General features: G+C 45.1%; 1 protein-coding gene across 1 annotated transcript; it reads left to right on the forward strand.

Moving 5' to 3' along the window:
* The first annotated feature begins 4,716 nt into the window (after positions 1 to 4,716).
* On the forward strand, positions 4,717 to 8,504 carry LOC125510192 (B-box zinc finger protein 18-like). The gene is made up of 5 exons (XM_048675292.1): positions 4,717 to 5,093; positions 7,421 to 7,517; positions 7,602 to 7,717; positions 7,803 to 8,042; positions 8,151 to 8,504. Exons 1-5 carry the CDS (start codon positions 5,001 to 5,003, stop codon positions 8,238 to 8,240), a joined length of 636 nt encoding a protein of 211 aa, XP_048531249.1. The 5' UTR covers positions 4,717 to 5,000; the 3' UTR covers positions 8,241 to 8,504.
* The last annotated feature ends 17,969 nt before the right edge of the window (positions 8,505 to 26,473 follow it).

Below are 26,473 nucleotides of genomic sequence, written 5' to 3' on the forward strand. Positions count from 1 at the left end.
AGTCAGAGGAAATAAGAGTTACCTCTTCTTCGACTGCATGGCTGGTTCCCGTGTCACCCTGATAATAGTCAGTGTCAATAAAGTTGTTAAAAAAGTGGCCAAGAGAGTCAAGAGCTACCTCCAACTCAAAGGTGTCGTCCAGCTTGAGTAAGTCAGAGGCAGTTTGTTTCTTCCTAGATTTTCTGCTGGTCTTCTTGGCGGCTATCATCGCAGCTTTAGCTTTCTTGGCAGCCTCATGGTCATATTTGCCTTTCCAAAAATCAGATTTGGCCTAGGAAAGGATAACATGTTGAAATCTGTTCGAATACTTAACTGTCGAAGGAAAAGAAGTTAAAAGGATTTACCTCTGGAGCCGGGTTAAGCTTGCAGAAGGGATTTAAACCCACGACATTGCAATCTTCATATTTGCTGTTAACAAGAGTGCTTGCCATTTCAACGATTGCCTCTTCAGTCATACGTAGAGTACTATGGCGCAGAGGGTCATCTGTTCCTCCGGTGTAATTACACATCAAGCCGAGTCGGTGGCTTAGAGGGATGATCCTCCATGCGATCCAACAGCGGGTCAAGTCAACTCCGGTTAAGCCGTTTGCCAGCAAGGCTTGAACCCTTTTGATTGTTGGGTGAAGTTTCTTGTGTTCAGCGGCAGAAAGTTTATCAGGGAGTGAATACTTAGCGTCAAGACGCTCAGCATGATAACCCGGCATTGGCTTCTCATCAGTCGGCGATGTATCTTTGCAATAGAACCAGGTTTGGTTCCAGTCTTTGGGATGGCTTGGCAAGACTACTAAAGGAAAGACAGCATCCCATCTGCGCTGGATCGAAATCCCGCCAAGTTCCAAGCTGGGGTCGTTGGTGTACTCATTCTGGCGGTTCAAATAGAAGTATTCTCTGAAGAGTTCAACAGTAGGTTCTTCTTGAAGATAAACCTCGCAGAAAACTTAGAAGTTACAGATGTTTGATATGGAATTGGGTCCAATGTCTTGCGGATGAAGTTTGAAAAAGTGTAGAACATCTCTAAAGAATTTTGAGTCGGGCGGCGAAAAGCCCCGGTTCATATGATCAGTGAAGACGATGATTTCACCATCCTTTGGCTGAGGTCTTTCTTCGGTCGGTTCAGGGGCGTGGTAAGACATGATGCTCTTCTCTGGTAAATATCCGACGGTGACAAAATCCTTTAGGGTATCTTCAGTGACTATGGAAGTGACCTAGTTGCAAACTATCATCATCTTCGGAGGCATGGCGAAAAGATAATCTAAAAAGAAGTAATTTGCCGGCTCAAACTAAGTGGTAGAATTACAAGCTAATAGTTGCAGTGCAGATGTGTAATGGCGGCTTAAATAAGGGCTAATGGTATATGAAGGAAAATAAGCCGGCATGGTAAGCCGCCATGAGAAAAATATTCAAGAGTTGCCCGCAATGAAAAGTTGGCTAAGTACTAAGATAAACAAGTTTCACAGGTTGCAGCTACTATTTTGGATCAAAGGTTGTCCAGGAAAGGAAAAATAAATCTAGACCTAAAAAACCAGTATAGATGAGTTCATGAGCTTGCACGAGTTTGTTCTTCCAGGAAAGGGGATCTACTGATACTAAAGGTGGAAATAAAACAACTACCACATTGGTTTAATGCCATTTTTCAGATCAAAGAAGCTCACAGCACAACCTGGGAGATGAACTACGATGAACAATGAAGAACACAGAGGAGCTCGCAAACCCTAGTGCGGATCTAAGGTATGAAAAAGCAGAAACTTACAGCTGCAGATCTGCTATGGAGGGTCGCCGCCGTTATCTGGATCGATTCAGGTTGATGCAGCGGCCGAGGTTGAGGAAGACGAAGTGCTCTGTGGTGGCGGTGGAGCTCGAGTGGCAAAGGGGTTGCGAGAGAAGGAAGAAGGAGAAAAATGTGAGATGGCTTTCGGATCCTATTTATAAGGAAAGGGGCGATAGGCAGGCGCGAAAGACGAGGAGGCCAAAACAATGGTTATCCAGCTAGATGGACGCCTCGATGAGAAAGGATGAGAAAGGATTATAAGGTTCGGGTTATCCCTCATCTGTTGTGAAAACCTTATATCCATGGTTATCCCTCATCGTGACAGTTGTGGCTAAAGGCAGCCAGTGCTTCCGCATCGGGGGAGTTGGCTATTCTGTTCTTAATGAACAAGAATCATGACCAAAATTCTCGAATTGTCTCTTCGGAATGTTGTTTTACGTCTAGCGGGTCGCAGACATTGGGAGGCCCTGAGTTACTTGGACAGTATTCAATGTGGGTGGTGGGTGGGGTAAAAAAATCCTAATCCAATGGGGGGGGAGCTCTGAGGCTCCCCCATCTCCTTTGCGGGGAGAGTGCACTGAAGAGGAAGTCCCCGGGCTTGGCTTGACATCCGAAACACCAGCATCTCCTGGCTTATTATTTTCATGCTTACTCCTCATGGGAGGGCTTGGATCCGAGGTTCCTTTAGGTTGGATTCCGTTGGCCAAACTGGTAAAAGGAGCGTAAAGCTCCAGAAGACTTCCCAATCGTGCCCTGCCACCTCAAAGGGGGAATGCGATTCGAGATCTGTCGGGTCTCTGGATGGCCCGTTGGTGAGAGTCGTCGATGCGTCTATGGCGCTAGGGAGACTCGGATAATCGGTTGGTGAAGCCATCGGTCCGGGGCGATCAACAGTGAGGTGTCAATGAAAGCACCAATGTCGGTGTCAAAACCGGCAGACGTCGGGTAGGGGGGCTGAGCTGTTAGATTGGATCGATGGGTAACAAGAGATAGACGACATGGTGTTTTTACCCAGGTTCGGGCCCTCTTTAAGGAGGTAAAACCCTACGTCCTGCTCTTGCTTATATTATGGATGTATCAAAGTACATAGTTGATCTACCTCGAGATCGTGAGTTGTGGTCTAAACCCTAGGGGTATGAGGATGATGAATGTATGAAATGCGTCTAAGGACTAAACCCGCTGGTTTATATATGAACTAAGGGTATCTAGAGTTACACATGGTCGGTTGGCATCTAGGGTTTGCATGTCGAATCTAATAGATTTTCTTGGAGCACACGCCACATCTTTGGTGAAGCCGGATACACATAGGTTGGAGGTCTCCGGAGTCCTTCCTCATTAACAGGCCACTAGCTCGACCCACAAACTAAGCCACCTGGGCCGAGGCCCCCTAGTCTAGGACACCTTCAACCGTCCAGTATGCCTATAAAGGAATTTATCACTCTCGGTGATGAGCATCATGAAATTGTTGATGGAGAATGGTTGGTGATGACGACGGTGGCGAATCCCTCTCTCCGGAGCCCAGAACAGACTCCAAATTAGTGCTCTCGATGAAAAACATGAGGGGTGGTTGCTCCGTATCGTAAAACACAATAAACTTTTTCCTCTGAAGGAGACTAAATATATATATGCTTGGAACTAGGTCAGACAGAAGCTTGTGGGATGACACGCCACACTTGTCATTGATAGAATATGAAGGTATGGGCAGACACCCCACACCTGTCATTGATAGATTTCTCATTGATTCAGTCGTGGCTGATATTAAGCATGTGACTGATGTCTTTGCCTCATGTGCTACCTAAATCATGTAAAAATTATGTTAGTTTTTGTGTTTTTCATTCTGATCCGGATTGCATACGGGCGACTCTTTGCAGTGTTGCCATTTGATCAATAAAGTAACCTTATCTTAAAAAACTTTGTTGCCACTGCAAAGTATGATAAATGTGTCACCACTTCAAAATATGGTAAGTGCATTATCATTGCAGCCCGCACCTTCCACATCTGTAAGGCAAAAAGTAGTATTCCCTCCATTTTTGTATACAAGGCCACTATCAAAATTACAATTTGCATCTATACAAGGCCACTAACATCAATCGAGGTAAAATTGATGAAGTTTGCCTCGTACTAACAACTGAGGACATTAATATCCCTTGCATGCATGTGGGAATGAGAAGGTTGGTTTTCGTGTATCACATTAATCAACCAATGAGGAGTGAGAGGGTTGTCTTGTTGTGTGTTGAAGAGAAAATGCACATTAATTAACACGTCAAGCGAGAAAAAAGACTAGCTTACAACATTGCCTTAAGTAGGCATTGATTTCTACCTTGGTATCTGTAATATGAGTTTGTGGCCTTGTATATAAAAATGGAGGGAGTATATATAGTTTTTCAGGCAGTAATCCAAAATTAGGCATGAGGCAGCATACCAAATATGTCACTCTTTAAAAAAAGACAGCGACGCACCTACCAGTAGACATTTGGCGGGAGAAGAGAACCACCCAGCGACAGATTCACAGCCACACACACGGCCCTTTTCTAGTTCGTGGCGCACGCCTCTCTTGGGCCCACCTCCCCCTAAAAATCAAATCCCAAATCCACAAAACCCACCCACCCACCACCACCACCAGGCCCATCCGAGAAGCCTCAACGTGTCAGATCCAGCCAGCCCAGGATACCCCTGCCCCACCGTCAGCGGCGCGGGTCGGCCATTTTATCCGGTACCCGAAGCAGCCCCAAAGCTGGGCGTCCCCCCTCCCGCTTTACAGCGGCATGAGCCGGGTCCATGCGCCGGAGGTCGGCACGCCGCAGAGACGCCGGTGGGGCCCGCGCGCCGTACGGCCCGCGGCCGCGTGGGCCGGGTCCACGGGGGTGTGCGCCCGTGGGGCGCGGGGCCCCACCGCCGATCCCGCGGCGGCTTCCGCACCACCAGTCCCGCGGGGAGTCCTCCGCCTCCAGCTCGCGAGTCGCTGCCACATCACATCTCGCCTCCGCCTCCTCCCTCCTCCCTCCCTCCCCACAAACACCCCCGGCTCCCGCCGCTGCCGCGTCTTCTACCCGTCCAGTCGCCCTCCCCGCTGCCGACTTGTCGCCGCAGCCGAAGCACAGCACAGCACAGCACAGCGCGGAGGCGGAGAGAGGTCGATCCGAGGGCGGAGAGAGAGGACGTAGCGCGCGGAGGGGAGTGAGGAGGGAGGGCGGGATGGAGGGCGGACGATGACTGCGCGCGCCGCGGCGGGATGAGGACGATCTGCGATGTGTGCGAGAGCGCGGTGGCGGTGCTCTTCTGCGCGGCCGACGAGGCCGCCCTCTGCCGTCCCTGCGACGAGAAGGTGCGCGCTCTCTCCCTACTCCCGCGACCATCTGTCCAGCCACGCGGATCGGGCTACGCCTTGGCGTTGCTGCCTCAGTATGCGGTGTTGACCAGCCACGGGTCGCTGGCTGTTGCTCCGATGGCTGGGTAGATCTGGAGCTGCGATCGAGAGAATCGCTCCACTACGTTCGTCTTCTCGCATGGTGGATCTGGGAGAGCTGTCCTGACAGCTCTGACGTTTTTTGAAAAACAACTTTGAAAAGGCTACTCCCTTTATCTGAAATTTTTCGTTCACTATGGCGTTGGCTTCATACTACAGTAGTAAATTACTAATATTCCTGCTATATCTACGTATTTCGAGTCTGGTGATTACCATGGGCTTGCACCCCGAATCCCACATATAGTTGGTGACTCTGTAGAGATTATGGTTTAGCTGACCTTGCGAGACTACAAATTTCTCAATACGGTGCGATGGGGCAAAAAAAAGGGTGATTGGTTTACACAACTTTGTTGCTCATGTGTCAAACGTTGTTCTTATCCTCGAAAACTTATGCTTATGGATCACTTGAAGTTCAGTTCCGAAATGGCCAATCTGTATAAATGAGAATATTCTCTATTCTTTTTCCCATTCTTTTAGTGGTAAAACTAGTTATGCGAAATGCAAATGATATTCCCTACACAGTATACCTTATGATGTAGGCTGTGACCTTGGTTTATTTGTTTTCTGAGAAGCTACAGAATCGGTATCATGCTATTCAAAATCAGCAGTGCATACAAAGTACATATTGTTTTTTAGGTGAACATTCCAACTTGGCATGAAATGCTTTTTAAACCAGTTTAAATGTACCGAGGGGGATGCTGCTGTCTGATAAAGCTATAGCTGATGTTGATGGTACTATATGTGGGTTATTGTGCATGTGGGTGGGCTGAGGTCCCGGTGGCTTCATGCGCCCAATCATTTCTAGATTTTGATCATTTTTGTTTGACATATTATGAAACACATTTCATAAACAATAGTTCTTTGAACATTTTTGGCTTGTTGCTATTATTTTTATATTATGTCTTGATTTACCCATTAATTACTTTATCTGTCCGTTCTGTGCTATTGCTGTGCTTTGTTGGAGGTGTCAAATGCTCTTATAAAAATGTTCAAATGATAATCTTTTACGGTGCCTATTATCATCTTATAACCATTGTATGCTCGTTTTTCTTTCCTTTGATGTTCTGTAATACTCCCTCCGTCCCAAAATAAGCGTCTCAACTTTGTACTAACTTTAGTACAAAGTTGCACTAAAGTTGAGACACTTATTTACAAAGTTGCACTAAAGTTGAGACACTTATTTTGGGACGGAAGGAATACATGTTTAATGAACAGTACTTGTCAGCATTAGATCTTCTACAGAACTCATGCACGCTGATTGCCCAACATAAGAACCCAGGTCTTCTCATGAACTTAAAAGAAGGTGTCACACTAGCTAGTGTTTGTCACAGTATGCTAGGACTATGTTTCTGTTTCCAGTTGATAATAAATTGTGTAGTTGTGTACGAAACTGTTGCCTTGTCAAAGCATGTGTATGTGATTAGAAGACAATACTATTTTGCTAATTAGCAAGTATACTACTGGGACTAGAAGTGGTCCCTCCACCTACCAATTTTCTGCAACCTACTGGAAGTTCCCAAACTGCTAGGATGTTCGTGGCATGTTGCACGCTGGAGCATACGTTTTCCGAGCAATTTGCTCCGTTACCAAAAGAGTGCCTACTTGACCTTTTGCAGAACTGCAAATGAGCCCAAATAGTGATTAATGCCCCCCTCCAAATAGGTGTTCTGACATTGCTAGTGTGGTGACATTGTCGGGAGCATTTGGGTTGCACAACATATTAAAGTTGCTTAAAGGTGAAAACACCATTTTTGTCAGCAAAATTTTACAAATAGTATAAATGGTAGTCCCAATTTCATACAGAAAAATGGGGAAGGCTATATCCTGTTATTTTTTCATACGAAGAATGATGCTACTTATGTTGGTTTACAATTCATCACAAGCACTGGCGTTCCAAAGTCTATTCAGTATCTTATTTGGTCAAGCTGGAGCAAATGTTGTGCTCTTGATTTGTAAATTCAAATGATAAAGCTATGGCTCTATTATGCTTTTAGGTAATATATAGCCATACTATTGTCCAAAGTAGTGCATGTCTGATGCATGTGCAAATCCTTTCTGCAGTACTATTAAAAAAGATACACGTTCCAGTTTTCATTGCTTCAAATCATTATAACTTGAATACTTGATTGTCAAGGCACAATCTTCATCTTCCAGTTTCTGATATTTCTTTGAATGTTGTACTCCAGGTACATATGTGTAACAAGCTTGCTAGTCGGCATGTAAGGGTTGGGCTTGCGGACCCTAATAAATTAGTACGCTGTGATATATGTGAAAGTTCTCCTGGTATGCATTTTCGACCTTAAAACAATTCTTATGTCACTTATCTATTAAAGTTTGATTTCATCAGCTTTCGACCTGTCTATGCAGCTTTCTTCTACTGTGACATAGATGGTACATCACTTTGCCTGAGTTGTGATATGGCTGTTCATGTTGGTGGGAAACGAACCCATGGAAGATACTTGCTGCTAAGACAACGAGTCGAAGTATGATTTTAATTGTTAATCAACTAATGGTTGAAATCTCATGTACTATATTATATTATTACTTGAGGTTTGAAATTTTGATTAGTTTCCAGGAGATAAACCAGGGCATATGGACGATGTAGCCATGCAACAGATGGAGTCTGAAAACCCAAGGGACCAAAATAATGCTCATTCGGTAGAAAAGGAGCAAATGGTGAACCACCACCACAATGCCTATGATCCGGCCTCAGATGGCAATTGCAACGGCCAGGGTGCCATTGACTCAAAAATGTTTGATCTTAATATGAGGCCAGCTCGTAATAATGGGCAAGGTTCAAGTTCCCAGGTCTGTCCTATTTTTGCCATAACAGAAGTAACTTGTCTCAAGTGTTCTTTCCCAAGTACTTACAGTCTCTCCTCTTGTCTCCATTACTCTTCCTGGTGGCAAATCCAGACTCATGGAGTGGATCATAGCCACAACAACAACCATGACTCTTCAGGAGTGGTCCCAACATGCAATTACGATGGAGCCACCGACAAGTAAACATTGGAATCTCAGAATGTAAATTGCTTCGGTTGCTGTTATAAACATTTCGTCCGCACCGGGAGCTTGAATTAGCTTTAGCCTTAGTGGCCAGGCTAAATGTATCGTTGCAGGGACCTTAGAATGTGTGTTGTTTTTTAATAGAGACGAAGCTAACGACTGTATCTGGATTAAGCATGGCATGCACTAGACGCTGTGCTGCGGATTTCTGTTGTATGCTATCAGGAACTGTACAAAGAAATAATAGACCTCTCATTTTGTGTACTGGAACTGCTATACATGCCAACTACTGTGAATGCCAGAACTAATATGTTGCAAGGAGTGCTCTCTCTTTCTCTCTCTAAAAAAAAAGAGATGCTGCTAGGAGTACGTGTTATCTATGAGCATTTGCGGCCTCTCGACGTAACGAAGCCGGAGTGCGAAAGGCCGCTGTTGTGCAAGCTGTGATCTTGTTTACTTTGCTGCCAAAACATAAAGTTTGGCAATGCCTGTTTTGGTACAAAAGAGTGGTAATGTCAATGAAACTTTCTCAAGGTTTGGTTGGGCACCAAATTTTTGGCTCGCTTCTGGGCAGTAAACCAAACACCTGACCTGTCCATACATTGGTTTGGCCAATTGTTTGAAAACAAACGTGTCTGGTCTCTTTCCAGTTTCTGCAATGCCATGGTTTGGGTATTCACCAGATCGATCATCTTGCAGCCAACTAAGCCAACCTCCTGATTCTCTGAAGAAGTTTCCAGGGACTCTGAAGTTTATCTCAACCAATCCAATGCATCTCTCTGGCATGATCCTCTTCACCTGGCCTGCTACTGGGTGCCTAGCTACATGGCCACTTGCTCCGTTGTTAGGCTGTTACATTTGCATCTCTACCAAGATATGCAGGCATCTTCGACCGAGATTTATTCCAATCTCCGGAAGCGCTGGCAACTCTGCCTCGCTATCGTGCAAACCTCCGAACGAGATATCTGTCACACATCGTTCCGACAGGTGAACTGGTTTAAGCAGTTGATCCCGCCAGCCAGCCAGCCACAGTACGAAATATGCCATAAGGGCACCTCCAACCCTAAACCGGACACCGTATCTGCCTGCGGACCGGGGGACCAGTTCACGGATACGAACAAGCCGGCCATCCAACCATAGCCACAAATGTCCGGAGACATTTCAAACGGAATTTAATAGAAATAAACAAATTTGATGAATATTTAAACAAACCAAATGATTTTCATTCATACTACATAAAACTAGATGCTTTTTCATCTAAACTGGAGCAAAATCATTATATTTTAACATATTTTAACTAAACTATACTCTAAACCTAGTTTAAATGACCGTTGACGCTTGTTCCCCATGTCCGGACAGCCATGAGAGCCAGGAAATGAAGCTGCACCTCCTCAGCCTACAAGCGGCTAATCGGCCAATGATGACGACCCCGCTAAGCTTAGCTTCATATATCAAGGTTTGAGATTGGGAGGGGAGGAGTAGTGGCCTTCTTGGGACCCGAGCGTCGGCGGCCTCCGATGCTCTACTCTTCCTCGTTGCCAGCGGCGCCCGCGGATGTATCGGCTTCGTCGTCCCGACGGCGGGGCACGGCCGAGGTGGAGTTGGCGACGTCTTCCTTGTCCTTGCCGTAAACTTCATCTATCACCTCGTCGATCTCCTTGAAGGCGGCTTCCACATCCGCCTCATGGACGCGGTACCGCTAGCGGCCGCGGCGGATGTTGCGGGCGGAGCGGTAGGATTGGAGCAACATCTCCTGCTCGCCCATGTCCACGTCTGTCGCGATGCTTGTGCTGGTAGTGAGTTGCTCCTTCGCGCGCCGGTGCTCGAGGAGGCGGAGATTGTAGGCCTCTTCTGTTGGGGAACACAATATTTCAAAAAAATTGCTACGATCACACAAGATCTATCTAGGGATGCATAGCAACGAGAGGCAAGAGTGTGTCTACGTACCCTCGTAGACCGAAAGCAGAAACGTTAAGTAACGCGGTTGATTTAGTCGAATGTCTTCGCGATCCAACCGATCAAGTACCGAACGCATGGCACCTTCCCGATCTGCACACGTTCAGCTCGGTGATGTACTTCGAACTCTAGATCCAGCTGAGGCCGAGGGAGAGTTTCTTCAGCACGACGGCGTGTTGACGGTGATGATGAAGTTACCGACGCAGGGCTTCGCCTAAGCACTATGACAATATGACCGAGGTGGAAATCTGTGGAGGGGGCACCGCACACGGCTAAGAGATCAACTTGTGTGTCTATGGGGTGCACCCTTCCCCTGTATATAAAAGAGGGGAGGAGGAGGAGGAGGGCTGGCCTCAAGGGGCGCGTCCAAAGGGGGGATTCCTACTCCTAGTAGGAGTAGGTTTCCCCCTTTCCTAGTCCATGTAGGAGAAGAAGGAAGGAGAGGAGAGGGAGAAGGAAAGAGGGGGGCGCCGCCCCCTCCCTAGTCCAATTCGGACCAGCCCATGTGGGGGGGGGGGTGAAGCCTCCCCTTGTGGCCCTTCTCTCCATTCCACTAAGGCCCATGAAGGCCCAATACTTCCCCCGACGAATTCCCGTAACTCTCCGGTACTCTGAAAAATACCCCAACCACTCAGAACCTTTCCGATGTCCGAATATAGCCTTCCAATATATCGATCTTTATGTCTCAACCATTTTGAGACTCCTCGTCATGTCCGTGATCTCATCCGTGACTCCGAACTATCTTCGGTACATCAAATCACATAATTCATAATACATATCGTCATTGAACATTAAGCGTGCGGACCCTACGGGTTCGAGAACTATGTAGACATGACCAAGACTCATCTTCGGTCAAATAACCAATAGCGGAACTTGGATGCTCATATTGGTTCCTACATATTCTACGAAGATCTTTATCGGTCAAACCGCATAACAACATACGTTTGTTCCCTTTGTCATCGGTATGTTACTTGCCCGAGATTCGATCGTCGGTATCATCATACCTAGTTCAATCTCGTTACCGGAAAGTCTCTTTACTCGTTCCGTAATGCATCATCCCGCAACTAACTCAGTAGTCACATTGCTTGCAAGGCTTATAGTGATGTGCATTACCGAGAGGGCCCAGAGATACCTCTCCGACAATCGGAGTGACAAATCCTAATCTTGATCTATGCCAACTCAACAAACACCATCGGAGACACCTGTAGAGCATCTTTATAATCACCCAGTTATCTTGTGACGTTTGATAGCACACTAAGTGTTCCTCCGGTATTCGGGAGTTGCATAATCTCATAGTCATAGGAACATGTATAAGTCATGAAGAAAGCAATAGCAATAAACTAAACGATCATAGTGCTAAGCTAACGGATGGGTCTAGTCCATCACATCATTCTCTAATGATGTGATCCCATTCATCGAATGACAACACATGTCCATGGCTAGGAAACTTAACCATCTTTGATTAACGAGCTAGTCAAGTAGAGGCATACTAGGGACACTATGTTTGTCTATGTATTCACACATGTACTAAGTTTCCGGTTAATACAATTCTAGCATGAATAATAAACATTTATTATGATATAAAGAAATATAAATAACAACTTTATTATTGCCTCTAGGTCATATTTTCTTTAGTCTCCCCTTGCACTAGAGTCAATAATCTAGTTCACATCGTCATGTGATTTCACACCAATAGTTCACATCTTTATGCGATTAGTTCACATCTTCATGTGACTAATACCCAAAGGGTTTACTAGAGTTAATAATCTAGTTCACATCGCTATGTGATTAACACCCAAAGAGTGATCATGTTTTGCTTGTGAGAGAAGTTTAGTCTACGGGTCTGCAACATTCAGATTCGCATGTATTTTGCAAATTTCTATGTCTATAATACTCTGCATGGAGCTACTCTAGCTAATTGCTCCCACTTTCATTATGTATCTATATCAAGACTTAGAGTCATCTAGATTGGTGTAAAAAGCTTGCATCGACGTAACTCTTTACGACGAACTCTTTTATCACCTCCATAACCGAGAAATATTTCCTTAGTCCTCTAAGGATAGTTTTGACCGCTGTCCAGTGATCTACTCCTAGATCGCTATTGTACTCCCTTGCCGAAATCATGCTAAGGTGTACAATAGGTCTGATACAACATAGCATACTTTATAGAACCTATTACTGAGGCATAGGGAATGACTTTTCATTCTCTTTCTATTTTCGGCCATGGTCGGATTTTGAGTCTTTACTCAATTTCACACCTTACTACTCAGGCAAGAACTCCTTTGACTGATCCATTTTGAACTCCTTCAAAATCTTATCAAGGTATGTACTCACGGAATGTCTTATCAAACGTCTTGATCCATCTTTATAGATCTTGACCCAATATGTAAGTAGCTTTACAGGTAATTCTTTCTTTGAAAAACTCCTTTAAAATTCTCCTTTATGCTTTTCAGAAAATTTTACATCATTTCCGAACAACAATATGTCATTCACATATACTTATCAGAAAGGCTGTAGTGCTCCCACTCACTTTGTTGTAAATACATGCTTCACCGCAAGTCTGTATAAAACTATATGCTTTCATCAACTCATCAAAGCGTATATTCCAACTCCGAGATGCTTGCACCAGTCCATAGATGGATCGCTGGAGCTTGCATACTTTGTTAACACCTTTAGGATTGACAAAACCTTCTGGTTGCATCATATACAACTCTTTTTTTAATAAATCCATTAAGGAATGTAGTTTTGATATCCATTTGTCAGATTTCATAAAACGCGGCAATTGCTAACATGATTCGGACAGACTTTTAAGCATCGATACGAGTGAGAAAATCTCATCGTAGTCAACACCTTGAACTTGTCGAAAACCTTTTGCGACAATTCGAGCTTTGTAGATAGTAACACTACTATCAGCATCCGTCTTCCTCTTGAAGATCCATTTATTCTCAATGGCTCACCGATCATCGGGCAAGTCAATCAAAGTCCATACTTTGTTCTTTATACATGGATCCCATCTTAGATTTCATGGCCTCAAGCCATTTTGTGGAATCTGGGCTCATCATCGCTTCCTCATAGTTCGCAGGTTCGTCATGGTCTAGTAACATGACTTCCAGAAAGGATTACCATACCACTTTGGTGCGGACCATACTCTGGTTGACCTACGAGATTCGGTAGTAACTTGATCTGAAGTTTCATGATCATCATCATTAGCTTCCTCACTAATTGGCGTAGGAATCACTAGAACTGATTTCTGTGATGAACTACTTTCCAATTCGGGAGAAGGTACAATTACCTCATCAAGTTCTACATTCCTCCCACTCACTTCTTTCGAGAGAAACTTCTTCTCTAGAAAGGATCCATTCTTAACAACAAATATCTTGCCTTTGGGTCTGTGATAGAAGGTGTACCCAACAGTTTCCTTTGGGTATCCCATGAAGACGCATTTAACCGATTTGGGTTCAAGCTTATCAGGTTGAAACTTTTTCACATAAAAATCATAGCCCCAAACTTTAAGAAACGACAACTTAGGTTTCTTACTAAACCACAGTTCATATGGTGTCGTCTCAACGGATTTAGATGGTGTCCTATTTAACGTGAATGCAGCTGTCTCTAATGCATAACCCCAAAACGATAGTGATAAATCGGTAAGAGACATCATAGATCACACCATATCTAATAAAGTACGGTTATGACGTTCAGACACACCATTACGCTATGGTGTTTCAGGTGGCGTGAGTTGCAAAACTATTCCACATCGTTTCAAATGAAGACCAAACTCGTAACTCAAATATTCTTCTCAGCGATCAGATCATAGAAAATTTATTTTCTTGTTACGATGATTTTCCACTTCACTCTGAAATTCTTTGAACTTTTCAAATGTTTCAGACTTATGTTCCATCAAGTAGATATACCCATATCTGCTCAAATCATCTGTGAAGGTCAGAAAATAACGATACCTGCCACGAGCCTTAACACTCATCGGATAGCATACATCAGTATGTATTATTTCCAATAACTCAGTTGCTTGCTCCATTGTTTCGGAGAACGGAGTCTTAGTCATCTTACCCATGAGGCATGGTTCGCAAGCATCAAATGATTCATAATCAAGTGATTCCAAAAGCCCATCAGCATGGAGTTTCTTCATGCGATTTACACCAATATGACCTAAACGGCAGTGCCACTTATAAGTTGCACTATCATTATTAACTTTGCATCTTTTGGCTTCAATATTATGAATATGTGTATCACTACGATCGAGATTCAATAAACCATTTATATTGAGTGTATGACCATATAAGGTTTTATTCATGTAAATAGAACAACAATTATTCTTTGACTTAAATGAGAACCGTATTACAATATACACGACCCAATCATATTTGTGCTCAATGCAAACACCAAATAACATTTATTTTAGGTTCAATACTAATCCCGAAGGTAAAGGGAGTGTACGATGGTGATCTTATCAACCTTGGAATCACTTACAACACACATCATCACCTTGCCCTCAACTAGTTTCTGTTCATTTTGTAACTCATCTTTCAAGTTACTAATCATAGCAACTGAACCAGTATCATATACCTAGGGGCTATTATGACTAGTAAAGTACACATCAATAATCTGTATATCAAATATACCTTTTTTCACTTTGCCATCCTTCTTATCTGCCAAGTATTTGGGGTAGTTCTGTTTCCAGTGACCATTCCCTTTGCAATAGAAGCACTCGGTTCCATGCTTAGGTCTAGCTTTGGGTTTCTTCATGGGAGTGGAAACTTGCTTGCCATTCTTTGAAGTTCCCTTTTTTTCCTTTGCCCCTTTTTCTTGAAACTAGTGGTCTTGTTAACCATCAACACTTGATGCTCTTTCTTGAATTTTACCTTCGTCGATTTCAGCATCACGAAGAGCTTGGGAATCATTTTCGTCATCCCTTGCATATTATAGTTCATCACGACGTTCCAGTAACTTGGTGGTAGTGACTAGAGAACTCTGTCAATCACTATCTTATCTGGAAGATTAACTCCCACTTGATTCAAGCGATTGTAGTACTCAGACATTCGGAGCACATGCTCACTGGTTGAGCTATTCTCCTCCATCTTGTAGGCAAAGTACTTGTCAGAGGTGTCATACCTCTCGACTTCTGAAATACCAATTTCAGCTTTGGGAACATCTTATATGCCCCATGGCGTTCAAAACGGTTTTTGAAGTCCCGGTTCTAAGCCGTAAAGCATGGCGCAGTAAACTATCAAGTAGTCATCATACCGAGCTTGCCAAATGTTCATAACGTCTGCATCTGCTCCTGCAATAGGTCGGTCACCTAGCGGTGCATCAAGGACATAATTCTTCTGTGTAGCAATGAGGATAATCCTCAGATCACGGACCCAGTCCGCATCATTGCTACTATCATCTTTCAACTTATTTTTCTCTAGGAACATATCAAAAAATAAACGGGGGGCTATAACGTGAGCTATACAACATAATTTGCATATACTATCAGGACTAAGTTCATGATAAATTAATGTTCAATTAATCATATTACTTAAGAACTCCCACTTAGATAGACATCCATCTAGTCATCTAAATGATCACGTGATCCAAATCAACTAAACCATGTCCGATCATGACGTGAGATGGAGTAGCTTTCAATGGTGAACACCACTATGTTGATCATATCTACTATATGATTCACGTTCGACCTTTCGGTCTCAGTGTTCCGAGGCCATATCTGCATATGCTAGGCTCATCAAGTTTAACCCGAGTATTCTGCATGTGCAAAACTGGCTTGCACCCATTGTATGTGAACGTAGAGCTTATCACACCCGATCATCAAGTGGTGTCTCAGCACGAAGAACTATCGCAATGGTGCATACTCAGGGAGAACACTTGTACCTTGAAATTTTAGTAAGGGATCAACTCATAATGCTACCGCTGTACTAAGTAAAATAAGATGCATAAAAGATAAACATCACATGCAATCAAAATATGTGACATGATATGGCCATCATCATCTTGTGCCTTTGATCTCCATCGCCAAAGTACCTTCATGATCTCTATCGTCACCTGCATGACACCATGATCTCCATCATCTTGATCTTTATCAACGTGTCGTCACATGGTCATCTCGCCAACTATTGCTTTTGCAACTATTGCTATCGGATAGCAATAAAGTAAAGCAATTATATGGCGCTTGCATCTTATGCAATAAAGAGACAACCATAAGGCTCCTGCCAGTTGCCGATAACTTCAACAAAACATGATCATCTTATACAACAATTTATATCTCATCACGTCTTGACCATATCACATCACAACATACCCTGCAAAAACAAGTTAAACGTCCTCTACTTTGTTGTTGCAAGTTTTACGTGGCTGCTACGCGCTTAGCAAGAACCGTTCTTACCTACGGCATAAAAACCACAACGTGGTATAGTGTTTGCTTTTTGATCTTCAGAAAGAACCCTGTTCATTGAATCCGATTCAACTAAAGTTGGAGAAACAGACACCCGCCAGACACCTGTGTGCAAAGCACGTCGGTAGAACCAGTCTCGTGAACGCGGTCATGTAATGTCAGTCCGGGCTGCTTCATCCAACAATACCGCCGAATCAAGAAACAACTAGTGATGTCAAGCAATATGTATATACCCACGCCCACAACTCCTTTGTGTTCTACTCGTGCATATAACATCTACGCATAGACCTGGCTCGGATGCCACTGTTGGGGAACGCAGTATTTCAAAAAAATTCCTACGATCACGCAAAAACTATGTAACGCCCCGGTAGTTAAGCTACAGTAACCACACACCCTAATGGTGACATGTCATCGGTGTTAATTTTCTAATCACTTTGATCCAAACCGGATTCAAATTCAGTTTAAAATAAAGTCAAATTATTATTTCTTCAACCGGTAAAACAAAAATGTTCGTTGGGTTGCAAAAATTTCACTATCTAATTGTCCTGATTTTACCAACATTATTTGAATTATTAAGATGCCGTTAACCTATTTTAAACTGGGCCAAACAACCCCTTTTATCTCATTTAAATTCCACCGTATATTCTGGGAGACACAAATTGTCCCTAAAACTTTTTGTGGTAGTGGAAATTATTGCAATATATTTAAAAATGGCCAATCTCCATAATTTAATTGCAAACAGTGGCTTATTTAATTGCAAACAGTGGCTGTTTTAAATGTCAGAAAAGGGAAATGAGAAAACTAGCTACTGTGCTAATGGGCTCTACCTACTATAGTAAACGGCCCAGCCCACTACCAAGGCTTTTCCTTCAACCTCTGTACAGAGGGAACAGATGCCCCATCGTGGACTCCGCATGCCCGTCCACGCCGTGGATGTCACCGTGTCGACCATCCTGCGGTCGTGCAGTTGGATAAGAGCATTGTTGCGAGTCCCCTGGCAAACCTGAACACTTCCCCCTCCCCTTTCCTCCCTCGCTCGCCTCTCTCTCGATCTGGATCGGAGCCGAGCGCGGTGATCGTCGTTGCTCTGGAATCGCCATAGCCACCCTCCTCCCCAAGCTGCGCCAAGGCGTCTAGGAGGACCTTCACCCTCGTCCTCGTCCTTCTCGAGTACCAGGACGAGCCGGACCGCCCCGCAGCTTGCCGGTATCATCGTCCTTCCCCGCACGCGCTCCTCAGTTTTGCCGCCTCCCCGAGTCGCTCCCGAGCACCCTGTGAGCTCACCGCCCCCACACTTTCCCCCTTCTTTCCATCCCGTAGCAGCCACCACCGTCACGCCTGCCCACGCTTGTCTGCGGTCGTCTCCGACCGCGACCGCGGTGCTCCCGGTCGTCGCTAGTTACGGCGCCCCATCCTCGACCCGAACACTCCCGCATGCGCTCTGCTCTCCTCAACCGTGCCCCCGCCCGCTGGTGCCTCTGCCCCGTGCCCGCGCGCCGGCCACCCTGCTGCAGCCGCGCCCACGCGCTGCTAGCGCCGCCCGCGCGTCGCTCCGGCTGCCCGGTGCCTCCCGCTGCTATACTACTGCTGCTTCTGTTGCCGTTGGCAACTGCTCCTGTGCCGCTGATTGCTACTACACGCCTGTTGCCGTCACTGCTGCTGCCAAGCGCTGCGGCCTCCGCCTCCTGCTGCTACCCGCACCCCTGCGAGCTCCCAGCCGTCGTAGCTGAACGGTCCCGCGCCCCAGCCCCGAGCTCGGCCGCGCCGACACCGCCCCTTGCCGACGCGGCCCCACTGCAGCCCAGCCATGCGCTGGCCCCTCCGGCCCCGTCCCGCAGCCGCCTCCGCCTTGCCGCGCTCGACCGCCGCAGCCTTTGCTAGCCGGCTGCGCCGAGCCGGGGTCCCTGCCATGGCGCGAGCAGGCCTCTGGCCGCCGACGCCTTGAGCGTTCGTGCGTGCCCTACCTGGGAGGCCGGCTATGCCTCTGCTAGTGGGCCAACCCAAACTAGATTAGGGGGCCTAATTAACTCTATTAACTTAGCCTTTTACTAACCTTTCTCTTACATGTGGGTCCTCCTGCTAATAAAACGTGGCTAAATAAGTTTACTAAAACTGTGTCAATGACATGTGGCCCCACATGTCAGCTTGACCCGGTCAACCTTGACTCTGTTGACCCACTGGTTGGGCAGTTGACGAAGTCAACTAGTCCCACATGTCATCCTCTCTGGTTATGTACCCACTGGGTACGGATAGCCTTTTTCTATTTAATTTCGAAATAAAACAATTCTAGAAATTTCAAAATAATATTAAAACTTTGAAAAAATCATAGAAAATAAACCGTAGCTCGGATGAAAAAGTTCTCTACATGGAAGTTGATCAAAACGACGAGATGAATCCGTATGCGAGGTCCGTTCATTCGCCACATGTCCCTAGCATAGCTAACATGCAAATTTTCCCCTCCGGATCATCTGCCCGAAAACGCGGAACACCGGGAATACTTTCTCGGATGTTTCCCCCCTTCGCCGGTAGCACTAATACTGTGTTAGGTCATCCCTAGTACCGCATATTTCCATGTTATGCTTTTTGATGATTTGATTGCTCTGTTATTTATTGTGTTCCCCCTCCGTTACTTCTTTTCGGTAGACCCCGAGACCGCGGTTGAACCAGTGATCGACTACTTCACCTTCGAGGGTCCGTTTCTGTCTGTAGAGCAATCAGGCAAGCCCCCTGATCATAAGATATCGCCTATTCTTCTCTCTATTGCTTGCATTAGAGTAGTGTAGCATGTTACTGCTTTCCGTTAATCCTATCCTGATGCATAGCCTGTCTTTGCTACTACTGTTGTTACCTTTACCTGCAATCCTAAATGCTTAGTATAGGATGCTAGTATTCCTTCAGTGGCCCTACATTCTTGTCTGTCTGCCATGCTATACTATCGGGCCGTGATCACTCGGGAGGTGATCACGGGTATATACTTATATACTTAATATATGATACTTGTGGTGACTAAAGTCGGGTCGGCTCATAGAGTACTCGCAAGTGATTCCGATGTGGGGGCTGAAGGGGCAGGTGGTTCCATCTAGGTAGTGGTGGGCCTGGGTTCCCGACGGCCCTCGACTGTTACTTTGTGGCGGAGCGACAGTGCAGGTTGAGACCACCTAGGAGAGAGGTGAGCCTGGCCCTGGTCGGCGTCCGCGATTACTTCAAAATAACCCGCTTAACGAGATCTTGGTATTTGATCTGAGTCTAGCCACTGGCCTATACGCACTAACCAACTACGTGGGAACAGTTATGGGCACTCGACATCATGGTATCGGCCGAAGCCTTCTTGACGTCAGCGACTAAGCGGCGCGCGCCGGATTGGACTGGAACGCCTGCTCTTGTATTAGGGAGGCTAGGTTTGCTTACCGGCCGCGTTCGCAACGTGCAGGTGTGAAATGGGCGATGGGCCCAAACCCCTGCGCCATAGGATTTAGACCTACGTGCTGACCTCTCTATTGTGCCTAGGTAGGGCTGTGATGTGTTGATCTTCCGAGGCCGGGCATGACCCAGGAAAGTGTGTCCGGCCAAAGGGGATCGAGCGTGTTGGGAAATGTGGTGCACCCCTGCTGGGAAGTTTATCTATTCGAATAGCCGTGTCCCCCGGTAAAAGGACGACCCGGAGTTGTACCTTGACCTTATGATAACTAGAACCTGATACTAAATAAAACACACCCTTCCAAGTGCCAGATACAACCCGGTGATCGCTCTCTAATAGGGCGACGAGGAGAGGATCGCCGGGTAGGGTTGTGCTATGCGATGATACTTGGTGAACTTACCATCTACTCTCTTCTACATGCTGCAAGATGGAGGCGGCTAAAAGCGTAGTCTTCGATAGGACTAGCTATCCCCCTCTTATTCCGGCATTCTGCAGTTCAGTCCACATATACTACCCCTTTCATTGATACCAATGCATATGTAGTGTAGCTCCTTGCTTTCGAGTACTTTGGATGAGTACTCACGGTTGCTTTGCTCCCCCTTTTTCCCTTTCTATACCCAGTTGTTGCGACCAGACATTGGAGTCCAGGAGCCAGACGCCACCGTCGATGACGACTCCTACTACACTGGAGGTGCCTACTACTACGTGCAGGCTGCTGACGACGACCAAGAGTAGTTTAGGAGGATCCCAGGCAGGAGGCCTGCGCCTCTTTCGATATGTATCCCAGTTTGTGCTAGCCATCTTATGGAAACTTGTTTACTTATGTCTATACTCAGATATTGTTGCTTCCGCTGACTCGTCTATGATCGAGCTCTTGTATTCGAGCCCTCGAGGCCCCTGTCTTGTAATATAAAGCTTGTATTATTTTAATTTGTGTCTAGAGTTCTGTTGTGATATCTTCCCGTGAGTCCTTGATCTTGACCGTACACATTTGCGTGTATGATTAGTGTACGGTCAAGTCGGGGGTGTCACAAGTTGGTATCAGAGCCGACTGCCTGTAGGAATCCCCCTTCCACACTCCTTGGTTGAAGTCGAGTCTAGTCATTGCAATTTTTTTACTAATATGGCTGTGTGTCTTACGGGCCCCCGTCACCATTGGGTGATATTAGGATCTTTTATTCCTCGACCTATGCTCTGGGACTCTGATCTCTCATCTATTCGGGTTTAAATGAATTTACTAACTCTAACATTAGGATCTCGTGATCGTATCCACCCGGAGAGCCCCATATTACAGATGATCGCCTGCTGCACTAGAAGATTTCGAAGATACTCTTCGATGATTGTCGAGACCCTTGTGCCCTCTACCTTTTCAATTCCTTACTACCAATATATCCATATGGATAACGATATACACATGTTGCTCTTACAATCACTCCCAATTGCTCGTGTTATTACAATATACATTGAATTGTTCTCCGACTTTTATGAATCCAATGTGCCACTGCCTTATAGTTCTTGCTGCAGAAATACCCCTACGGATAATTCCTCATACTTATCGAGTATCCATTCATCCCAAGTTGATCATGTGTTTCACAAAAGTCTTCGAAATACCACCCGATCTTTCAAAAATCCTCAGCAACCTATTACTCTTGTAATTCTTGCTTGCTTACATGGTTAATCCTATAAGTCTAGTAATCTTGTTGGTATCCTTTGTGTTTACCATTTTCAGCCCTTTGATTCGATATGTTTGTGAATGGTCACAATCATTAGTTGAAACTAGAATTCATCCTTCCGGATCAGACATAATTTTAGACATGAGCTGGATCTCGACCAATCAGATTGCCATCGATTGTACCCCTAATCCTATGCAACTTATCCATCCTTAATCAGAGCATTTGCTTCTGATCCCTTGATTTGGAAATCATAAATCTTTTGCATCTGAGCTTTGAATTAGTCAGTTGTTTCTATAATTTGATCCCCTTGCATTTTTTCTTCCTCTGGTTGAGTACCGATGCTCACATCAGATCCCTTGAGGACCATCGGATCCTTTGTTGGATTTTATCTGACAGCGTCCTTCATATTTAATCACTTTGGAAGTTCTTTCTCTAATATGTAATGCCATTGGTAAACCCTATCCTCTGATTGGCCAATCATGCTCTGCTTTTAAGCTGGTGATATTTACTCTTGAAACTTCTTGTATATGTTCCTAAGATGCCCTGATGGGTTCAACCTATGCCTTCCTTTACCCCTGTGAACCCGAAAGAGATCATGGGTTATACTAATATGATATTTCACCAGGTAAAATTTTCAAAACTAATGTCATTTTTGAAACACGAGAAGTGAATGGAAGGTTATGCATTGGAGAAGTGGGAGTCGACCTTGAACTTGTGTTCATGCCCATGGAAATGATGTATATCTTATCAATAAAGCTTCTCTTAAATTAAATATTCCCTTGGTATAAGTTCGTCTTATATCTGGGATCTGGCCTTTTGCAACCGTGGTTCCGGCCATGTTCTCGTTTTAAATAACATTTCTCGGACAAGTTGAAGTTCTTTTCTTCTACAGAGCAATATCCCAGTCCAATCTCTACTTTGATCTGTCGTCGAGTATTACCCCCTGGTATCTCGAGATTATCACCGAACATCATAACTTCTTATGAGATCTTCATCAAGTACTACATTCTCACCGATTCCAATTTTTCCTGGGTTGTGAGTGGTTAGTCACTCGAGTACACCGATAACTGAATCGTGTCCGTTCTACGATTCAACAATTCTTAGCAATCTTTTTTGCTTACGAGTTTGTACCTGATCACATCATTCCTAGCCTGCTTGCCTATATCATTATCGTGCTGATTTTATCTGTGCTACCTGGTTCTTAATTCTAGAGCACAACTTTCGACGATGAGCTAGGCTTACATCGATTTTCCTCATCATATCCTTTCGCCTTGAACAACAAGCTTGATTTCGAGCTTGTGTCGTACCCATGGTTCCAATAACCTTTCGCTTCATCATTCCTTTGACTTGATGTCGTCGCTGATTGATTACAACTTCATGAAATCTCTCGACACATGTGTCGTGATCATCATCAACCTTATGAGCTCTTACGGGATATCAATCGAATTCATGATGAGAAATACCATCCTTGCCGTCGACGATTTGTGTTATCATCGGCCACTTTATTTCCCTCCCTCCAACACAAACTTGTTCGTGTTTTGTGTTATACCTTGAGTTCCTTGCTATCCAGCATTTATTCTTCTTTACCTTAGGATATTTCCACCTTTTATGTCAAAAATTTCATGGGAATTTCACCACCTCTGATAATTCTTAATACAAGTGATACTTCTCACCATCACCATTCCTTCTTGGTCCCCGTGTTGTTTATAGCCAGAATGCCGACAAATGAACTATGTTGTGTGAATTCAAAACTTCTAGCACCTATTGCTTGTATGTTACGAATGATAGTTTCTTTCTTCATGTGTTGATTATTGACTCATCATCCAAACATAGATCGTGCTACCTAGTCCAGATTTCCGGGTGCACCCGTCTATCATTGTTAAATTGTGTATGTTTTCCTCGAGCATACCTCATTATATCATTTGATCTAACTAATGTTATCTCCTTGTTCACATAATTATGGAAATCTATCTTTTTTGGAAATCTCGGTGAGTTGTCGCCAAGTCCATCAGCCACCTCCTCATCCTCTCCTTGGTTTAATGATGAACTCTTGTTTTAGGACTTGCTTCCATTCATTTCCCGAGAATTTTACAATGTCATCTCGTTAATTTGTGTTGCACCTTTTTCTTCTCAGGCATACTGAGTCTGAGGTATCCTGACACCAATCAGATCTGAGTCTCGGTCGGATATGATGGTTGGAACATATTTCCAAGAGTTATAACATTGGTCTTTATATGACCTGGTAAGGTGATGTGATGCCTAGCACACCTGGCCAGAGGACCTATTGTTATAGTTTTCCTTTAGCAAGCTTAGCGATTCTTCTATGAGGAAATCATAAGACTTATTTTATAAGTTGTTCCTGATGGATCCTTTGTGTATCCAAAGTCCGACCTTTGCTTGAAGACCATGTCAATGCTATCTCGAAGCATGTATGTGGTACTCCGATTTTTAATAAGAATATTTGAAGCATAATGCTAAATCTTGTTTATCAAATTATCCAAACACCATTGTATGGGTAATGGCATGAAATTTCTTCCCCCCTTTCCTAAAGGGTTTTCTACATTATATCATGTTGTGGATATCATGCTCTGTTTTTCCTTGGGAAGGATATACCCCTGAATAATGTGTTTAAACACATTTTCCTTTCCATTGTTCTATTTAATCTGATGATCACCTTTTCCATTCCATTGTTTTGTTTAACCTTTCTGGTGATCTATATGATCTAAGCAGTAATATTCTTCTGCTTATGTAAACACCTAGGTGTACAATCGTGTCGGTAAGACCCTGTTACTATTGTTGATGACATTCCGGTAACCAACGATGGACGAGAGCTTTGCCTATTGGTCTGCCTCGTTCAACGAGCAGGAGAATGGTTCTCTTCGTCCCTCGCCCTTGGTACCAATGTTGTTGCTGACATAACTGACAGGCTATCCTCTAGCATTGATTACATGATCGTGCAAATCGTCACCGCCTTCATACTTTTAACCCACATGGTGGGCCCATAACCCACAGTTCCACAGGATCGAAACCTGACTCTCCTGTACACCCCCTATTCCTAAGTTTGTTCCTCGTGCATGGCCTCGTATGTAATTCACGAGCCACCTTCCGAGAGATCATCAATTCTGGTATCAGACAAAATACTTATTCCCGTTGCTTTGAACCCCTTTCACGCCTATAACAGGCATCGAACGATTGCCTACCGGCTCGAAACTTCCCAGGATACCTCCTTACTTTGCTCTTGATATTTACTTAAGTTCCAATTCGAGAGTTACTTTCCGCCACCTTCCCCGATGTTATCGACTAGATAATCAACCTTGCAGAGGACCGTTCTCCCGGAATACCCACCCTTTATTCTTTCATAAGTACGATGGAGTTCCCGAAGAAAGGATGCCAACTTCATCGTGATGACCTGAAACAAAGGAATGAAGACATCACTGAAAGGTTCAACTTCTTCGAGAAGATCCGTTAGAATTTCGCAACTAGAACTTTCCCCCTCACTCCACCTCTTAAATCTCGGGACAAGATTTATTGTAGTGGAGGAGATTTGTAACGCCCCGGTAGTTAAGCTACAGTAACCACACACCCTAATGGTGCCATGTCATCGCTGTTAATTTTCTAATCACTTTGATCCAAACCGGATTCAAATTCAGTTTAAAATAAAGTCAAATTATTATTTCTTCAACCGGTAAAACAAAAATGTTCGCCGGGTTGCAAAAATTTCACTATCTAATTTTCCTAATTTTACCAACATTATTTGAATTATTAAAATGCCCTTGACCTATTTTAAACTGGGCCAAACAACCCCTTTTATCTCATTTAAATTCCACCATATATTCTGGGAGAAACAAATTGTCCCTAAAACTTTTTGTGGCAGTGGAAATTATTGCAATATATTTAAAAATGGCCAATCTCCATAATTTTGCAAAGTCATTTGGTGACTTATTTAATTGCAAACTGTGGCTGTTTTAAATGTCAGAAAAGGGAAAAGGGCAAACTAGCTACTGTGCTAATGGGCTCTACCTACTACAGTAAACGGCCCAGCCCACTACCATGGCTTCTCCTTCAACCTTTGTATAGAGGGAACAGAGGCCCCGACATGGACTCCGCACGCCCGTCCATGCCGCGGATGTCGCCGTGTCGACCATCCTGCGGTCGTGTAGTTAGATAAGAGCATCGTCGCGAGTCCCCTGGCAAACCCTAGAACACTTCCCCCTCCCCTTTCCTCCCTCCCTTGCCTCTCTCTTGATCTGGATCGGAGCCGAGCGCCGTGATCGCCGTGGCTCTGGAATCGCTGTGGCCACCCTCCTCCCCAAGCTGCGCCAAGGCGTCTAGGAGGACCGGCGCCCTCATCCTCGTCCTTCTCGAGTACAAGGACGAGCTGGACCAGCCCGCAGCTCGCCGTCATCATCGTCCTTCCCCGCACGTGCTCCTCTGCTTTGCCGCCTCCCCAAGTCGCTCCCGAGCCCCCGGTGAGCTCACCGCCCCTCACTTTCCCCCTTCTTTCCATCCCGTAGCAGCCACCACCGTCGCGCCCGCCCGCGCTTGTCCACGGTGCTCCCGGTTGTCGCTAGTTACGGCGCCCTGTACGCGACCCGAACACTCCCGCACGCGCCCTGCTCCCCTCAACTGCGCCCCCACCCACTGGTGCCTCCGCCCCGTGCTCGCACACCGGCCGCCCTGCTGCAGCCGCGCCCGTGCGCTGCTAGCGCCGCCCGCGCGTCGCTCCGGCTGCCCGGTGCCTCCCGCTGCTATACTACTGATGCTTCTGTTGCCGTTGGCA

The sequence above is a fragment of the Triticum urartu genome, chromosome 5, assembly GCF_003073215.2.
Source record: "Triticum urartu cultivar G1812 chromosome 5, Tu2.1, whole genome shotgun sequence".
Classification (NCBI taxonomy): domain Eukaryota; kingdom Viridiplantae; phylum Streptophyta; class Magnoliopsida; order Poales; family Poaceae; genus Triticum; species Triticum urartu.

Excerpts from the sequence above, each read along its gene's own strand:
- LOC125510192 (XM_048675292.1), top strand. The coding sequence starts at position 5,001 with ATGAGGACGATCTGCGATGTGTGCGAGAGCGCGGTGGCGGTGCTCTTC. Across the intron at positions 7,718-7,802 it reads TGCTAAGACAACGAGTCGAA|TTTCCAGGAGATAAACCAGG; the intron begins GTATGATTTTAA and ends AATTTTGATTAG. Across the intron at positions 8,043-8,150 it reads GGCAAGGTTCAAGTTCCCAG|ACTCATGGAGTGGATCATAG; the intron begins GTCTGTCCTATT and ends TGGCAAATCCAG.